The 21,030-nt window shown below is 38.6% G+C and overlaps 1 protein-coding gene across 1 annotated transcript; it reads left to right on the top strand.

Moving 5' to 3' along the window:
* The first annotated feature begins 6,924 nt into the window (after positions 1 to 6,924).
* On the top strand, positions 6,925 to 7,443 carry LOC115963717. The gene has a single exon (XM_031082849.1). It carries the CDS (start codon positions 6,925 to 6,927, stop codon positions 7,441 to 7,443), a length of 519 nt encoding a protein of 172 aa, XP_030938709.1.
* The last annotated feature ends 13,587 nt before the right edge of the window (positions 7,444 to 21,030 follow it).

Raw genomic sequence — 21,030 nt, forward strand, 5'->3', positions numbered from 1 at the left:
AGAAGTTATTTTGTTTACTTGTATTATTTCCACACATGCGGTTATGCATTTTGTTTAGTGTTTCAGGAAATATACAGGTTGATTCAATTGAGCTGCTGTCTACACTTGCAACTGATGGATAGTAGTTAGGATTGAATTTGGTTTATGAGCATTATTTTGTAAAGGGCTTTTCATTTTGTAAACTTTGAGCTTCTAAGTTGTGTTTTGTCACGGATTGCCAAAGGGGGAGTTTGTTAGGTTCTAAAGTTTAGGACTTTATGTATTTAGAACTCTAATTTGTATTGTTGGCAAACCATGATCAAAACAATGAGTTTAGAAGTGTTTAAAGTTAGCTCAAAGTTGTATGTCAATGTAAAGTTGGAATCGAGTGTAAAGCAGAAAGCACTGTGGCTTTCGGCCTGGCTCGATCGATCGAAGCTTAGGCTCGACCGATCGAAGCTCGGGCAGATCGCTTTTCTGCAGAATTTTCCAACTCAGCCCTAGTTGTTTTAAAACGTTTTTAGGGTTTCTTATTTGTCCTAAGTATAAAAGGCAAACCCTAGCCACGTTTTAGTGTTGCTCATATTGCGGTTTGTGTAAATCTCTTGTGAGATCTAGAGGAGTTTTCCTTTACACAAACTTAGGGTTTTCAAGGAGGAGATATTTTCTACACCTTGATGATCAAAACAGTTGCTGCCATTAAAGCTTAAAGAATACACAAGCGGGGGTGCTTGTAGCTGGTGGGAATCCAAGAAAGAAGGAGTCCGTGGATTCGGACCTTGCACGTAGTCGTGTCAGTAAGTTCTACTGATTGGTAGCATTAGGAAGTCAAGCGGGGGTGCTTGTAAGTCCTTTTGTATGAACTTCGATTCTTTCAAGATAGTGGATTCAAGTTTACCTTGAGGATAACTAGGTCAAATCCTCCCCAGGTTTTTACCGGTTTGGTTTCCTGGGTGATCATATCGTGTGTTATTTATTTTCCGCTGCTTTGCATGATTTGATCTTTTATATTGTGATAACCTAGACTTGTTTAATTGGACTAAGTAACAACTTGGCTAATTACCTTGGTTTAATCAATTGTTTAAGGGGTCTAAAAAACTGTCAAGGGTAGTTTGGTGACTTGACCTCGCGACTGGGCTGAGTCGCAAGTTCAAGCCGTGAGCTAACGGCTTGGCCAGCCTGGGATTTTTGCCCTGTAGTGCAACAGCTGGCATGACTCTTCAGCTCCCCTGCATGCTTTACACGTGTGCCAACTTTGGCAGCTTGCCAGTCGCGAGTCACCTGCGAGTCCAGCCGAGAGTCTCTGCATCCTTGCACAATCTTGAGTATTTCTTCACACTCTCTCACTCACTACCCTTACATGATTCCCACCTAAATACAGGATTATTAATTGCTAAAATATAAACAAATTTGACACGGAATAAAGCCAACACGATAGTTGATAAAATTCAACCTTACATGTTGAATTTGGAGTGGTTCTATAGTCTCTTCTCATGCAATATCAACTTCTTTTTTTTTTTTTTTTTTTTTTTTTTTTTTTTTTTTGTTACAAGAGCAGTACAATTAAATAATTAGTTAAGTATAATTGTGTGATTCCGTATTGTACCGTTGGAGCAATCATAAAAATCCCCAGGTTGGCCGTTGATGGCATAAGCATCAGACAATGTGGTCAATCCACCATAACGAAGGGCCTCATCCATTAACGTCGCCACTATCTTCTTTATAAAACAATAGGAGCCAAAAAGTAAGACATGTACAATTTTTTTTTTAATGAATAAAATAGAAGCAATTTGTAATACATTAATCAAACAAATCTAGAATAGTTAATAAAGAAAATAAAATCCTAGTGCTATAATAAAATGCTTCCATCGGCTTCTATTATTAATCTAAGAACTTCCACTCTTTTGTTGGCATAAAATATTTCAGAGATATATATGAAACTAATTTTTTTGGTATGCATTAGAAACTAATTGACACAAACATGACTTTGAAGTATGATGTGACAGAGATACATCAATAAGTCAAAGATGAAAAGGTGCTTTGAATTTCGGGTGTGTGTAAGAGAGAGAGAGAGACAGAAAAACAGAGCAGGAATGGCTAGAAAATCCACTTCATATGTGGAAAACATCAAACAATGTCAACTTGGATAAAGTTCACACTCTTTCACAACCTTTAATTTGTTCACATTGTTAATCTACGTTACGACACCAAAAATCTGTAAACAATTTATTAGTGTACTTGAACCAACAATTGCTCACTGGCCACGTTGCCATGATATTAATTAAAAATGTCAAATATAATAAAATAAATTTTACAAGGTTATTATTTCCCTTTAAAATGACCCCATCATATTCTCTTTGCAATGGCTACAAGCTGGAAAAATCCCCCTATATTTCACTGGGGAAAAAAATCAATTGCATGGTTCACATTATATCATATAATTTTAAATAATGCCACGTCATATAATATTTTAAATGGTGTGGCATTCTTTATAATATTAGATTAAGAAAATAAAGTGGATTTACCCCCCCCCCCCCAAAAAAACCAGTGAAATATAGAACCTATATATATACACATACACTAAAAGCCAAAACTCAGAGAAAATCAAACTAGAATCCAAATTGAATTTCAATTAGAATCCAATTGTGTGTCATGTGTCCCGTCTAATTTTAAATTTCTGGGCCAAATAAATTATTGAATATAAAAATTGAAGAGTCCAAAATCCAATTAGATTCTAAATTGGATTTCAATTGAGGTCCAATTTTACCCCACGTGTCTATCTAATTTTTTTAATTATTGTAGCAAGTGAATTATTGGGTGCAAAAATCAAAGAGTTTAAATCCAATTAAATTCTAAATCATATATATATATATATATATATATACACATATATGTATGTATATATATACATATTTATATATATGTATGTATGTATAAATAATGAGAAACCATAACATATTTTAGAAATCTATGGTTTAAAAATGTGTAAGCTAATTCTAAAATATATATATATATATATATATATATATATATAATTTGAACCATGTAATTGTAATTGTTTTCAATTCTATTTGAGTTTATGCATGTAGTTACGCACTAGTTTCTAAAAAATGGAAAAGATCATATTTCCTAAAGCAAAACATGATCTCTTCATTTATCATGCTAAGTGGAGAGAAAGACAAAAAGAAAGTCTTTGCTTGTAATTGCTTTAAATAATGACTATATTTATTACTTACTATCCGTATGTTTCGTGTAATGCATGTATATGCCATTTTTTTTTTTAATTTAATAAAAATCCAACTGTTGGATTACATGTTCTATATGTTTTTAACATGCATGCCAATTTTCATTCCAATCGGATGTAATTTACCATTTGATTTTTAAACTCATCTTTTATGCGTTATTTTAAACTACAAAAACTTGAATCTAGACAATTGATTGATAACATGCCTATTAATCTTTGAACACCTTCAAATTCTGTAAGCAGCAAAAATATATGAAGATAATATAATCTAACGGTAGATTTATCAAAATGTGCATCGAATTAAGAAATATAGGGTTGGTTTCAAGTTACACCTGATGTAACTCAAAAAAATGTTATAGCACCCAATAACTTATTATTGAATTCATATTTTGAAAATCCAACTATTGGATCAAATGTTCTATATGGTCCTAACATGCATGCCAATTTTCATGCCAATCAGATGTAATTTACCATTTGATCTATAAACTCATCTTTTATGCATTATTTTAAACTACTAAAACTTGAATATAAACAATTGATTGATGACATAGTTATTAATATTTGATCACCTTGAAATTTTGTAAGCATGAAAAATATATGAAGATAATGTAATCTCATGGTATATTTGTCAAAATTCACATCGAATTAAGAAATATAAGGTTGGGTTCAAGTTACACCTGACGTAATTCTAAAAAATGTTACCTCACCTAATAACTTATTATTGAATTCATATTTTGAAAATCCAACCGTTGGATTACATGCTCTATATGTTCTTAACAGGCATGCCAATTTTCATGCCAATCGGATGTAATTTATCGTTTGACCTATAAACTCATCTTTTATGCATTATTTTAAACTATAAAAACTTGAATTTAAACAATTGATTGATGACATGACAATTAATATTTGATCACCTTGAAATTTTATAAGCATGAAAAATATTTGAATATAATGTAATCTAATAGTAGATTTGTCAAAATTCACGCCGAATTAAGAAATATATAGTTGGGTTCAAGTTACATTTGATGTAATTCTAAAAAATGTTATATCACCCAATAACTTATTATTGAAAATCCAACCATTGGATTACATTTTCTGTATGTTCTTAACATGCATGCCAATTTTCATGCCAATTAGATGTAATTTACTATTTGATCTATAAACTCATATTTTATGCACTATTTTAATGGGAATAAATTTTTATTCACTTTTGAGAAAGAGAGAGAGAGAGAGAGTACAAAAGGCTAAAATTCTTGAATTTTAGGCTACCATTTTGAAGTTGAAAGTGCTATCATTTTTTTATGGGTACAATTGCTTAGAAAATAAGGACAGACCTTTCTTATATAGGATATATATAAAAAGTTTTATTTTTAGATGGTAAACAAAAGTTTCATCTAAAGAATAAAAAGTTCTATATGTTTATATGTTTCTTTTTATTTTTGTTTGAATTTTAGAATTACTTTTATCTCCAAAAAATAATTTAATATTTTAATGATTTTTTGCAAAAGTCAATTGTGGCCCTTGCAAATAATTTAGTACTAGTAAAGGCATATTTTTAACCCACACAAAAAATAAACTTTTTGCAAGGGATTTTTATTGTCCCTCAGAAATAATTTGGTGGGAACATTTCCCTCCAAAAATTTTGACATTTTAATGGTTATTTGTGAAGGTTGATCCTAACCCTCACAAATAATTTAGTATTAGTGACGGGTTCTTTTTTAACCATCACAAATAATACAATTTTTGCAAGAGACTTTTAATTGTCCCTCGCAAATAATATGGAGGGAAAATTTCACTCCAAAATCTTAGTATTTGTGACGGCTATAACATATAATTACGACAGCTTTTCTTGTTGGTCACAAATATTTCACATTTTACCAAGTATTTGCGAGGGCTTTATTTTGCCATCACAAATAGAAAATTTTTAGAGGGCTTTTTGGATACATAAAAAAATTCTTGGTCGCTAATAGGCATTTTTCTTGTAGTTTAATACTAATTATGTGTTTAATATCCGGGAAAAAAATTAATTTCAATTAGATTATACATCATCGATTATATTTAGAAATTATGTATTATATGTCACTAAAATTAATTAAAAAATGTCAATCGTTGGTAAGTTATTTACATTGTCTCTTTATATTCTTCATACTTGCAAGATATTAAGATGATAAAAAATCATTAACTATTTTATTTGTAAAATATTTTATCAAATAGTGAATAAGAATCTATAAACAAGAAATATGGCATACATATGTTAAGGACAACAACAATATGAAATTCAATAGTGCGATTTTGTATATATTAAATTAATAAAAAAAAATTAAGTGTAACATTAACTATAATTTACCCCTGTACTTGATCCTGTTATATATATATATATATATATATAATAGCAAGAATCTACTATATATATTCTAATGGAAAATTTTAACCGAAATTATTGCAATCAATAAAGAAAATTAAAATTTTATGCTAAATGAAGCTACTACTACGTCCATAAAAAGTACTGGTGGTTGAATATTGAAGAGGATAAAAATCAAGGATGACGGATCTGTTCAAATGAACTTGACGGTATTAAATTAGTGAGCTATTGGAAATAAGGCAACGAATGGAGTGATGGACGAATAGACCACATGACGGATGGACCCCCCCAAAATAGATGGATAGTCCCTTTATACGGATGGGTTCTAGGTACATGGGCCTAAGGCCGATGGATACCAAGGCCACGTGGCACCCACATGTCTTAGGTAAACCCCACATGGAAATATCTTGCGCCCTACGATTAACCCTAATTAATAGAATCCCAACATGGGAAGAATCCCACAACATACGCATGTTTATGAGGATCTTCCCCATAAAGAAACATCTTCCTAAGCAAGAAACGAAGGTTGGTTCCACACTACTATAAAAACCCAAAGCCCCCAGAAAACAAGGTACGCATAATTTACCTCAATTCTAGCACTTTAGAGTTGTGAACACTCTCTAACTTGACCTTTGGAGGGTATTTGGCCGGTACCACACCGGTACTCTCTGTAGGGTTTTCTTTCTTCTTTATTGTATAGGTTTTGTTTAGAGCATGTGAGGCCTGTGTAGCTTACTGACGATTTTCAACATCATCAGTTGGCGCCGTCTATGGGAAATGAGATTAGACTGCTAATGCTTCTTAGACAAAAAGTTACATGGTACTTACTCGTTCAATGGCAACCAATAATAACAAAGAACCACGTGCCGCTGCCCTTGAAAGACAAGTGCAGACACTAGCTATGACAAGAATGCCTTACTAAGCAAAACCATGACTTGAAGGAGTAGTTGCACCAAAGGGATGCGGGGCCCAATAGTCACGAAGAGGAGCAAGAGGGCACCAGCGCCGAGATAAGGGACTAGAAGGTAGAAACGCCCCAAGCAGACAGGATCGACAAGATACCAGCCGCCTATCTATCACAGAAACAGCGCCACCACACATAGTCACGGAGATGCAGATGATGAAGGAGAGGATGGACTTCATGATGAGTGCTCTCAGAGGACGGGTATCAAGCGACCTCGACGAATTAGTCCACATGACAGATTCACCCTTTACCGCACCTGTCATTTCATTCCCTTTACCACCGAAATTCCGTATGCCACAGGTAGAAGCCTACAACGGATCAAAGGATCCTTTGGACCACCTGGAGTCATTCAAAACCCTCATGCACTTGTAGGGCATGGTGGACGAGATCATGTGTCGAGCCTTCCCAACTACGTTAAAAGGCCCTACAAGGGTATGGTTCAGCAGACTGACACCCAACTCCATCAATACCTTCAAGGAGCTAAGTGCACAGTTTGCTTTGCACTTCATAGGGGGGCACAGGTATAAAAAGTCCACTGCATGCCTGATGAACATCAAGCAGCAGAAAGAGGAGATGTTAAGATCTTACATAACACACTTTAACAAGCAAACGCTTTCAATTGATGAAGTCAACGACAAGATACTCGTGGCTGCATTCACCAATGGGCTACAGAAAGGTAAGTTTCTATTTTCTTTATACAAAAATGACCTAAAGACTATATCGGATGTACTCTACAGGGCTACTAAGTACATGAATGTGGAAGACGCATTGCTAGCTCGCGAAGAGAAGCCTAAGAAGAGAGAAAGACAGGAGGAATCACGACAGGACAAGGGGCGAAAGATAGCAAGGACAGGAGATAGAAGGGAAGATAGATGCTCTAAGCCTCCCACATGAAGATTCACAAGCTTCACCCTGCTGAACACCTCGATTGATCAAGTCCTGATGCAGATCAAGGACGAAGGAACGCTAATATTCCTTAGCAAATTGAAAGGAGACCATAGCAAGAGGTATAGAGACAAGTACTGTTATTTCCATCGTGACCATAGTCATGATACATCTGACTGCTATGACTTAAAGCAGCAGATAGAAGCTCTTATCAGGCAAGGGAAGTTGCAAAGGTTCGTCGGTAAGGAAAGGACGAACCAACCCCAAGAACAACCTGCCAGGAGAGAAAACGAGCATCCTAGACCCCTATTAGGAGACATAAGGATGATCGTAGGGGGAACCACAGCATCCAGTGCCTCCAAGAAGGCACGTAAAACCTACCTATGGATAGTTCTGAACGTCTAGTTGACAAGCTCTATTCCGAAGATGGCACAGATCAACAACCCTGTCATTGGGTTCACAGAGGAAGATGCTAGGTGTCTCCACCACCCACACGACAATGCGCTCGTGGTTAGTATACGGGTGGGGGACTACAACACTCAGCAAGTCCTTGTGGATAATGGGAGCTTTGCTGACATCCTCTACTACCCGATGTTTTAGCAGATGAGGATTGATAGAGAATGGTTGATTCCTGTTAATGCACCACTTGTCGGATTCGGGGGAACAAGGGTACACCCCTTATGAGCAGTTACTTTGTTTATAACTGTTGTAGATCACCCACAATAGATCACCAAGGATGTCACATTCCTTGTTGTTGACTGTTCGTCTGCTTAAAATGCCATATTGGGTCATCCTACTTTGAATTCATGGAAGGCCATAGCTTCAACTTACCATTTAATGATCAAGTTCCCCGCGGAGTATGGAGTAGAAGAGGTACGTGGAAATCAAGTGGCGACGCGCGAATGCTACATTGCCATGCTGGAAATGGACGATCATTTGTAGACTATGTGTATAGAAGAATAGTAGACAGTGGCAAAACTAGTGGAAGGATTGGAAGAAGAACTCCTTGACGACTCTAAGCCTAAACGAACAACCAGGATCAGCACTCTAGCTAGCCCACCAGTTCGTCAAGCACTAACAACATTTCTAAGGGAAAACCGAGACGTGTTTGCCTAGCGTCATGAGGACATGCTCAGAATTGATCCATCGATCATAGTCCATAGGTTAAATGTGTCACCCTCATTCTCTCCCATCAGTCAGAAAAAACGGGTGTTCGCACAGGAGCGAGACATGGCCATAGCAGATGAGGTTCGCAAGTTACAGGAAGCAAAGTTCATATGAGATGTATACTACCCTGAATGGCTAGCGAACATAGTAATGGTCAAGAAAGCCAACAGGAAATGGAGAATGTGCGTAGACTTCACAGACCTAAACAGGGCCTGCTCTAAGGACAGCTATCCTCTCTCGTGGATTGACATCTTGGTGGATTCAACAGTAAGGCACCAGTTGCTAAGCTTTATGGATGCGTTCTTTGGTTACAACCAGATCAAGCTGGATGAGGCCAACCAAAACTTCATTTGTCACCAGTCAGGGTCTCTTCTGCTACAAGGTAATGCCCTTCGAGCTTAAGAACAATGGTGCCGGCTGATGAACAAAATGTTCATACATCAGATTAGGAGGAATTTGTAGGTCTACGTGGATGACATGTTGGTGAAAAGCATACAGGAATACAACCACTTGAGCGACTTGAAAGAGACCTTCAACACCCTTCGGCCTTATAACATGAAGCTGAATCGAAACAAGTGTGCGTTCGGGCTGACGATTGGAAAATTCCTAGGGTTCATGGTATCCCAAAGAGGTGTTGAAGTCAACTCGGATAAAATTCAAGCCATAATGGAGTTACCTCCGCCGAAAACCGTCAAGGAGGTACAGAGCCTGAATGGTAAGGTAGCTGCACTGAATAGATTCGTCTTAAGAGCAACGGATAAGTGCCTTCTTTTCTTCCACACATTGAAAAAGTCCTTTAAGTGGACGACCGAATGTTAGCAAGTATTTGAAGACCTGAAGAGATATCTTTCTTCCCCATAATTACTAAGCCCGTCCAAACCAGGGGAAGAATTGTTCCAATACTTAGCTATCTCCCCAGCCGCTGTCAGCGCAGCTTTAGTCAGAGAAGAGAATGGTGTGAAAAAAACCGTATACTTCACGAGTTGAGCACTCCGAGGAGCAGAAGAGAGATACCCCCCCGATGGAGAAGCTTGCTTTTGCATTAGCAACTATGGCCCGAAAGCTTAAGCCATAGTTCCAGGCACTCACTGTGATCTTCCTAACAGATAAGCTCCTACGAAGAGCAATAAGCAACCCTGAAGCTGCTGGGCAGATGGCGCTATGGGCGATTGAGTTGAGCGAGTTCAACATACAGTATCGACCACGTATGACTATAAAGGGACAAGTTATTGCTAACTTCATCACGGAATTCACTCTCGTGGATGGCCAGGGGTAGAAGAGAGCCCCAAATGGAGCATCCACACAGACGGATCTTCCAACAGGTAAGCAGGTGGAGATGTCGTGGTACTCCACAGCCCGAAAGGGGATGAGGTCAAATGAATGGTTCGAATTGATTTCACTACAACCGATAACGAGGCAGAGTACGAAGCTTTGATAGCAAACTGGATCTTGCCAAAGCAGCAGGAGCCACAAATTTGGTTGTGTATTATGACTCTCAAGTAGTGACCAGTCAGGTTAATGGCAACTAAGAATGCAAGAACGAACGAATGAAGAAATACCTTGAGCAAGTGAAGAATCGAGCAAGCGACCTCTAAGCGAAGTTCGTTCAAATACCAAGGGAGGAAAACGAGCAAGCCGACTGTCTTACCAAGGCTACATCAGCAGAACATATGCTCATCCCTAGTCAGGTACCATCCTTTGTTCAAATCTCATCATTAATAGACGGCATCAGTATGCAGGAGATATATTCCAAGTGCTATTGGACGACACTAATAACCTCCTACCTGAAGGATGACGTGCTACCTGACGACAAGGGAGCTGCAAGGAAATTGAAGGTTCAAGCAGTCCGCTTCGTTCTAATTAAAGACGTTCTATATAAAAGGGGCTTCTCCCGACCGTACCTGAGGTGTCTCATCCCTGAGGAGGCAGACTATGTCACGCGAGAAGTCCACGAAGGAGTTTGATGAAACCATTCTGGATACGGTCATTGGTGCACAAACTAATCCAGGCAGGATAATATTAGCCTACCATGCAAAAGAATGCCATTGCTTGTGTCAAAGCGTGTGACAAGTGCCAGAGGTTTTCCAACCTTATTCGACAGCCAGCAGAAGAACTAACTCCATTAACGGCCCCATGACCTTTCACACAGTGGGGATTGGACATCATGGGTCCATTCCCAATAGCAATTTGACAGCTAAAGTTTCTGGTGGTTAGTATAAATTACTTCACCAAGTGGGTAGAAGTCGAAGCACTAGCCACCATTACGGAGAAAAACATGCGAAGCTTCGTATGGGAGAACATCATCTGCAAGTACGGTATACCTAGAGTGCTGGTCTCCAACAACGGGAAGCAGTTCCACAACGATGCATTTAGAGACTTTTGCTCATAGCTAGGGATCAAGAATCACTACTCATCACCCGCCAACCCTTAGGCCAATGAACAAGTTGAGGTCACGAACTGATCTTTGCTTAAAATCATCAAAACTTGGCTTGATGGGACAAAGGGCATATGGCTAGAGGAATTTCCAAGCATCTTATGGGCATATAGGATGATGGTAGGACACCTACAGGAGAGACACCATTTCGACTAGCATATGGAAGCAAGGCGGTCATTTCGGCTAAAGTAGAACTCACAAGCTACAAAGTAGGAAACCATGACGAGGGTAGAAATGATGAAACTATGCGCTTGTAGCTTGATCTGGTAGACGAGGTCAGAGCAACGGCTGAGCAAAGGTTAGCACGGTACCAAGACCTCATGGCCAAGCACCACAACTCCAAGGTCAGACATAGGGACTTCCAAGTTAGAGATCTTGTCCTAAGAAGGGTAACAGGTGCCACAAAAGACACCTCCCAGGAAAAGTTAGGACCTAATTGGGAAGGACCTTACAGGATCGCATCATGGCATAGGAAAGGAACTTACCACCTGGGGACACTGGATGGGCAGAAGTTGCACCACCCCTGGAACACGGAGCACCTGAAGAAGTACTACCAGTAGACAATAACATGGACAACAATACTCCTCATTTCCATTTTACTAATTTTTAGTTAAATTTTTATTATCTACAGTTTCTTTTAAGCCTAAAGGGCAATTTTTTCGTTTTCCAATAAACAATTTCTATACGCATATTTATCACAATAAGAGGAGTTATTCAGAAATGCCATGTGTATGCTACCTACATGTCTACATAATCATTATTAAGTCCAAAGTGGACGAACTCATCCCAAAGGGGTGAATTGAAATTATCAAGTCCACAGTGGACGGGTTCATCCTAAAGGGATGGCTTATGTTTATCAAGTCCACAAAGTGGACGGGTTCATCCTAGAGAGATGACTTATATTCATTAAGTCCACAAAATGGATGTGTTCATTAAGTCCACAAAGTGGACGGGTTCATCCCAAAGGGATAAGCTTATATTCATTAAGTCCACAAAATGGACATGTTCATTAAGTCCACTAAATGGATGGTTTCATCCCAAATGGATAAGCTTATATTCATTAAGTCCACAAAATCAACAGGTTCATCCTAAAGGGATGACTTATATTCGTTAAGTCCATAAAGTGGATGGGTTCATCCTAACGGGATGACTTATATTGAGTCTGCAAAATAAATGGGCTCATCCTAAATGGGATAACTTATGTTTGTATAATCCGCAAAGTGGACGGGTTCATCCAAACCAATGGCTTATATTTTATCAAGTTCACAAAAGGATGGATTCATCCCAAGAGTTGATTTGTAAATGTTAAATCCAAAATAGACGAATATATTGCAAATACATACTGGAAAACAATCAAAATATTATAAAGGCCCATAAAGGGAGATGTCTACATACAAAGCCTAGAAAGCAATGGGCAACGGTTAAATTGACATAAATAATATTCTTCCAAAAGATCTTTACATTTGGAAAAAAAAAAAAAAAAAACTACTACTCTTGGTGCACGGGGTTCTCTCCATCCTTCCCTTCAGCCCTCTGGTCCTCCTCAAGTGGACGAGGTTCATCACCAACGGGTTTGGCTTGGTCGACAGGAGGAATCTCCCTATCACCTTGAGGGTCTGCAACGGGATCGCTAGCAAATTACTCGTCGGTACCCTTAGAGTAGATGGGTTGGGCTGGAGTCCGAGGCTAGGCATCGATGGAGATATGGGAAAGGTCCAGGTCTGGGAAAGAGGCTTTGACCTGACGAAAACAATCGTTGGAGTCATGATATTCCCTTATCGCGTCCTCCTTATCTTGATAGAGTTGACTCTTAGCCTCTGAGATCTCTGCCTCTTTGTCCTTGAGAATTTTTTTCAATGCTTCAACTTGTGCCTCCGAATCCTTTAAGAGCTGTTTGGTCAAGTCAAGCTTTCCAATTTGGACATCCTTCCAGGCCAACAGCTCTTGTACCTTCGTCTCCTTAGCACCCAGCTTCTCTCTCAGATGGCCTTTCATCAAGCCTTTCCCCTTCCCCGGGCCAGGCTTTGGGGGCAACTTGCTAATGGCAAGGGTCTCACCAACATTTGGCCCCATCACCACCTTAGGCTTCTTGGGTGGATGGTCCCCCATCTTGGATGGTTTCCTTTTTGTGGATGGGTTAGCTTAACTCGTCTTAAGAGGTAAGCTACCCTCCAGCTTTTTCTTAGCAGTAGCCTGCTATCTGATAAAGGCCTTTCTCTTGTTGTCTTCCATTTTTGCATGAAGATGGATGGAAAAAGGTTAGATGAGCTACTAAAATGTTAAAAAGAAAGGCAAGTATTGGGCAACGGACTTATGTTGGCACACTTGTGTGTCGTAGCAACAGGCAGCTGCTGTAGGTTCAGGATCGTCATAGTACCAGTGGAGAGTGTCCAAAGTGACTAGCTTAGCCCACGTTCTCTCCAACAACTTGGTAGTCTTGGAGTTTTTTTTCCAAAAAACTCCACTGCTCAAGGGACGATCCCGAGCTACAATAAGAGATGATTAGAATATTAACAAAGCAAGTTAAAGAATGGAACCTAGGACAAACGGACACATACCAGACAGGGGCATTATACCCCAGGTTTTGTCTATAGGCATGTATTCCTAGTCGTTAGGATGACACATCCAGTCATCCCCTTGGATGAAAAAGTATCGACTCTTCCAGTTTCTATTAGAATCCAAGGTCTCGCATACTAGCCTAAGTAACATACTCCTCGGTAAAAAACTGTACATGCCTCTTGATTGGGTAATCTCAGACGAACGGTAACAATGGAAGAACTCCTCCACCGTCAACCTATGTGCCCCATCAGACATCACCTCATATAAAACTTCCACATCTAGGAAAACCCTCCAGGCATTTGGGGAGATTTGGGTGATGGCTAGTCCTAGGTACTGAAGAAGACAACGGTGAAGTGCACTCAATGGGAATCTAAGTCCTGCTTTCAACATTTGCTCATACACTCCGACGTCATCAACACCCTTATAGTAACATTTTTCGAAGTTGAAGGGTAGATGGATGGGTATTTGGACAAGTATCTGATACTTCTCCCTTAGCATATTGAATTGTGTTTGTTTGATGGAAGATATGAAATCATTGATTGTCCACAACGGAAGCATGATAAACTCCCTAAGTCCATCAGGACCTATGACGGATTGAATGGGGGGTTTAGCACCAGCTAGACCTTCATTAGAGTCATTCTCTGACCCGACCATATCCAAGTCCTTATCCCTAGTGGAAAGTGAGGTGGTCGATAGATTCCTTTCATCATTTGAGGTGCCAAGGTCATCTTGACCTAATGGAAACACCTTATCATAGCCCGCTCCCTCGTGGACACACGATTGTTCACTCAACGCACTAGACATCTGTCACCTACACATGACGGATAAACCCTAAGACTCTGACGAGTCTACATAGATGACAGACTTGCAAAATTTAAATAAGTAACAAAGGAATTCAACATGAGGTAAAGAATACTTACTAGTTGGAGAGAATAAAAAGGAAAGTCTGGTTGACGGTCGTACCAAGTAGAAGGAATGCCGGTTTGATAAAGAGGACGATAGTGCTTTGGTTGTAAATTCATTGCGGAAAGTAAAAATGAAAGGTCAAGAAGCATGTATATATAGAGGGAATGGCATGGAAGACAAAGGGACTCTTCGATCTGAGTGATTAACCACTAAAAACATGCCATATGCCCCTACGACATTTATGGCCCTAGGCTAGCCTGTCAATCAAAGCACATTTCTCAGGAGATGAGTTAGACTGACACTCCATGGGTCCGTTCATGAAGGGAGGTGATAGACCTATGGAGTGAGGGGACAACTGAAGAGGACAAAAATCAAGGATGACGGATCCGTTTTAATGAACCTGATGGTACTAAATTAGTGAGCTGTCAAAAATAAGGCAATGAATGGAGTGATGGACGAATAGACCACATGACAGATGGAACCCGCCCTTCCCCATAATAGATGGATAGTCCCTCCATATAGACGGGTTCTGGGTACATGGGCCCAAGGCCAATGGATACCAAGGCCACGTGGCACCCATATGGCTTAGGTAAATCCCACATGGAAATATCGTGTGTCCCACGATTAATCCTAGTTAATAGAATCCCAATATGGGAAGAATCCTGCAACATACGCATGTTTATGAGGATCTTCCCCATAAGGAAACATCTTCCTAAGCAAGAAATGAAGGTCAATTCCACACTACTATAAAATCCCAAAGCCCCCAGAAAACAAGGTACGCATAATTTACCCCTGCTCTATCACTCTAGAGTTGTGAACACTCTTTAACTTGACCTTTGGAGGGTATTTGGCCGGTACCACACCGGTACTCTCTGTAGGGTTTTCTTTCTTCTTTATTGTGCAAGTTTTGTCTAGAGCACGTGAGGGCTGTGTAGCTTACTGACGATTTTCAACATCATCAAATATGATTTTTTGCGTGCCAAATACTATAACTTGTTCTTCATTAGGCTTGGGAAAAGGATAAGTTCTTCCCTTTACAGGTAAAATAACGGAAGCACCATGCACTAATGACCTTGTCCAATCACTGTGAGCATGCCACTATAGAGTTCGTTCTTTTAATGAAAGTAAGATTTGGCATGTGAAATTTGTTCCAGCGAGAATGGGACATTGTGTGATGTATTTTGGTCCATCAAACCATGAGTTTCTTGGTTGTTTTATTCCATGCCTGAAACCATAGAAAAAACATTAAAATATTCCATAGCCAAACATTACCATTTTAAACTGCTATAAAATTATAAACATTCACTTCACTAAATATATGACACATTAACGTTTAAGATGTTTTTCCCCTCCACTATATCTCATGCAATTGTCTACTTATATAAAGTTTAAAAGGAAAAAAAAAAAAGGTTTGTGATAGGCCAAGAATGTATTGACCCCTTGTGATGAATTAATTGATTAATTAGCCAAGTTTATTAATTAATCAAATTAACGAGAAAAATGCGTGGTAGCACAAACAAATCACCGATAAACTAAAGTATGCAGCGGAAAATAAATTGACACGGTGATTTGTTTACGAATGGGGAAAACCTATAAGGTAAAAACCCCACCGGGTGATTTTAAGGTCACCACTCCCGAGAATTCACTATTAGCATAACAAGCGGTTACAAGTAAAGGAATCTCAGTACCTTCTACCAACCTACAGTTGAACCCTTACCCCAATATCCAATTGGACTTGTTCTGTAGTGAGAATCTCTTCTTTTCAATGCATGGCTCCCAGTACGTGACTAACCAATTGAGCGGATCCCAGTACACGACTTCAATCACCAACTAGAGAAGGTTGTTGGCTACAAAGTTCTTCAGCTCATCACACGATGAAGATCAAGAAGTTCCTTGGTCACAAAACCCTACGGTGTACAAACACAGCAGCTTTTTCACAAGAAAGATGAACTAGGGCAAATTTTGTCTCCGGTCACAATTTTCTTGAACAAAACTTTGCTCAACACTTGTGCAACTTGTGTCACCTTTGACGGCCCTTAAAATAATCCTTATATATGTCTAGGGTTGTGAGAAAAGAAAGTCCAAACATATAATCATGGATTGGATGAAAAACAGACTTGAAAATCTGAGTTTCATAAGCCTCGACAAATACCCTATTTGTCGAGTTGCTGTTGAGCCATGGGATTCAAATAGCTCTAAGTCTCGATAGATGCTAGCTGTCGAGCTAGTTGTCGAGTTTTAATGAACAACACTTTTCACACTTGATTCTTGGACAGACTTGCATGGCTTTAATACTTGAACTTGAAACCTTATTTCTTAAAGCATTAAACACATCGTAGATCTGCCAAATTACAAGTAAAGTGCGTTTTGTCAAAGGATTAGCCAATTACATAAAATATTGACATATGTTCCTAACATTGAATCATGTACATCCTAATAATTTCCCCTTTTGGCAATCTATGACAAAACCACAACAAACAAATGAACATATAAGAGAAATCATAAATCACTCAACTTATACTCACTTGTTGAATACAATAAAATCTATCCTAACACAAACTCTTGAAAAACTTTATAAGAAGAGAGTTTATGGCAAGTAGACTTTGACAACCTGTATTTTTGAAACACTTTAAACAAAACTTATCAAGGGATCTTAGTGTGAAACAGAAATAATAGATTGCATACAAGATATAAGAAGCATGTGCATAAAGAGAGAAAAGAAACAACACATGTAAGGGTAGGTGAAAAACATACATCAATATATAAAGAATATAAGTACAATGTATGTCAAAATGGTCACAAGACCCATGTACAAGAACAATGTATCTAAAAAGGAGAGAAAAGAAAAAGATACATAAAGTCCTTACTACATCCCTCAATATCAACACTCCCCCTAACAAAAATCTCATATACTTACTCTCCCCCTAACTATGACTACTCTTATAACCAAAACTACTCCCCATTTTTGTCATGAGTGACAAAGGGTAAAAGTGTCAAGTAGACATCTTGTCAGCACTAGAAGAACTGGCATCTCCATAATCCTCATCATCGGAAGTAGTAGCATCATCATCATCATTATCATTATCATCCTCAGAAGCTTCTAGAGTAGGTGGAGGAGAAGTAACGAAGCCACCCATGACCGCCTAGCGTCGTGCAATACGACCAACACAGGTGTTTACCTGACACAACTTATCACTGAAAGTGTCAAGGCAAGCATCCACGCACTGAAGCTGTGCCATGATGTCCCTAAGAGTCACACCGCTTGTAGAAGAAGAGGGAGCAAATGTGGATGGAGCCGAAGGAGTGGGAGGAGCTACTAACCCAGATCGCCTCGACCGAAACTGTGCCTCGCTCTGTTTAACGGTAGTGGCATCTATAGCACCCATAATAGAGAAGTGGTCGGACAAGGGAAAGGGAACAAAAAAAGGGCGTAAAATCCTCGTGATAGCCGAAGGGAAGATAAACTTATCACGGGTTGCCGAATCTCTATACATATCTATGATAGAAAGAATGAAATGAAAGGGAAAATCTATACTAAGATACTCTAAAAGTGAAAGCAAAAACCGAACATAGGGCTCTGTAATAGAGTTATAATGAGATAAGGGATGTAAAACAAAAGTCATGACCATGTTAAGAAAACAAGGGCCTTTAGCAAAGCCTAAACAGTAAGTGGACTGATGCTCACCCCAATCAGAGGGGCGTTCACAAAAAGAAGAAATCATAACCAGGGTAGTGCGGATGTTTTGCCTTAGGGACACAGAGCACATCAGATACAATATCTGGTGTGACAACAATGCACGTACCTCGAACACGAGTAATAAAAAAAGTTACTGAAAAATCAAATCCATGCATGTTGGAGTAAAAGTCCTGGATTAGCACGGATAGACAAGTGACCAGGACGTCACACAGTGACTCCCATTCCCTACTATGGATGACACTGGGAAGGTCAGTGTCGAAGAAATCCGACAAGATGACTTGGCATTCAGAATGAATGCCTCGTCGGGAAAAGTTCTTAAGGAAGTCCAATTTGGCCTTCTCATCATGGAACCGGACATAAAATGGTGTAGGATCAAAAGAAGTGGATGCCCCGGGATAGAGTAGATTTGCGTTTGGGTGCCATAGAAGTAGACTAACGCAAACAAAAGAGAGAGAGAGGGAGAAAGAGACAATCAGAAAAGTCCTAAGCATCAAAAATATATCAAAATAGTGAATAGAAAGAACGTATGCATGGGAATGCATTAACATGTGACATGCAAAGGTAATTTCATCATGGGCTCAACCCAATCCAATCCTACTAGCACACAATCAATTGCACATATATAACACACATATAATGCATGAAAATATAGTTGTAATGCAAATGAGATGCAATGCATGAAGTTTTTAAGATCAAATCTTTAAAACCCATCCCAAAAAATTTGCAAAAACCTCATCAATTTGAAAAATCCAAAACATTTTCCAAAAACCCCAATTTTTAGGTCAAAAGATATGAAAGAGAAGGATTAGGACACTTACCAAGTGAAGAAAACTTGATTAAGGCCAAAAAATCCTAGAGGAAGAGGTTGGGAGTGAGAGAGAGAGGTTTTGGGAGGTGAGAAGTCTAGAGAGATTGAGCGAAATGAGAGCTAAATTGTGCTAACCCAATTTATAGAACCTCACTAATTCTCGACATATCAAGAGGTGTCGAGATCTGATAAGGTTAATAGATGAATCTATCGAGTAGGTGTCCAGAGGTGTCCAAGGCAAAACGAAGCTTGATGGATCAAGGATCTGACGAGGAGCTATTGAGGGGATAGAAAGTTTCTCGATTGATCGACATAGCTATTGTGAGGTGTCGAGATTGCGATAAAAAGCAATTGAAGAGCTCGATAGATAAGTTAGGTGTCAAGAGGTGTCGAGGAGCTGTCGAGATTACTTAAAAACAGTTTTTCAAGAAGAGAAAAACATAACCATGAATGCAATCGAACATGCAACTCAACCATGGATTCAAGCAACATTTTGAACTTTTAAAATCATCTCTCAACAAAGAATTGTTAAGCACATAGATCCCAAAACAAACACACACACACATACACATACACACACACTAAACAAATCTAATCAATTTTATATTTCAAAAACAAGTCATAACAATTTAGTGAGCATATATTAACACATGTAAACCTTGTGATGGCCAAATCACATTGTATTTGCACATGCATCAAGAGTACAAAGAATATTGCATGTTGTGTGTGAAAAACATCGTAAGATTGCATAAATGTCTACATGTTATGACGATTTGAGATATGAGAAAATCACTTTAACTCACACACAGTCATAACTGTTTGATAGGGACTATCACCTTCAAGGTACATCTTATAACTCCCACATCTCCTAGAATACACGCTTGCGATCATATATAAAGCATTTTGATCTTTTTGCTTTTATTTTTCTTTTTAGCAAACCATACATAGGCATATATGAGATAGAAAAGAAATACCCAATTATGTTAAGCAATTGACATTCCAATTTTGCTATGCCGAAGCACACAAATGTCATTTCATGATTGGCGGGCAACATTGGTGAGATGATTATTTATGCCTTTCTTTTAGGATTTTCTAGTCTTTCTCATTAAAAAGAGTGATACAAGTGTTAAGTATAAGAGATTACTTAATCTTACTCATCACAAATACGAGCCACAAAGCTCACTTGCTTAGTTGTGCAAAGAGATGCTCATCTAAGCTACAAGAGATACAAAGTTTAGAAAACTTTGTTTTAATGGCTATCCAAAGTATACAAGTACCAATGTACACAAAATACAAACTGTTTTTGTATTTTTCTGATTTTTCAAAAAAAAAAAAATTTTATATGAAAACAACCCCCCAAAGTACTCTTTCTATTATTAGCATTCCCAGTCCAATCAGCGTCAGAATACCCAGCTAAGACGTCATTTGTGTCCTTGCTGTACCACACACCAAACTCGGTTTTGACATACTTTATGATTCTTTTCAAAGCAATTATATGAGACTCTTTGGAATTAGCTTGATATCTAGCATAAACTCCTACATTGTAACTAATGTCAGGTCTACTAGCAGTAAGGTAAAGAAGACTACCGATCATGCTTCTATATAGAGATGAATCTACACTTTTACCTAACAAGTCAATAGTGAGTTTGACATTTAGACTCATAGGGGTTCTGATAGAACTAGTAGATTTCAAACCAAACTTTTTCACAAGATTCTTAGCATATTTAGATTTTGATAGGAATATACCTGAATCTTGTTGACGAATCTGCAATCTAAGGAAGTGAGTCAGTTTTCCAATCATGCCCATCTCAAACTTAGCTTGCATGAGTTTTGAGAAGCTATGAGCAAGTTCATCCTTAGTCGACCCAAAGATGATATCATCAACATAGACTTGAATAACTATCAACTCACCATCTTCCCTTTTGATGAAGAGAGTCTGATCAACTTTTCCTCTTATGAACCCATGTGACACCAAGTATTGTGTGAGCCGATCATACCAAGCTCTAGGGGCTTGTTTCAAACCAT

Source organism: Quercus lobata, chromosome 2 (genome assembly GCF_001633185.2).
Source record: "Quercus lobata isolate SW786 chromosome 2, ValleyOak3.0 Primary Assembly, whole genome shotgun sequence".
Taxonomy (NCBI): domain Eukaryota; kingdom Viridiplantae; phylum Streptophyta; class Magnoliopsida; order Fagales; family Fagaceae; genus Quercus; species Quercus lobata.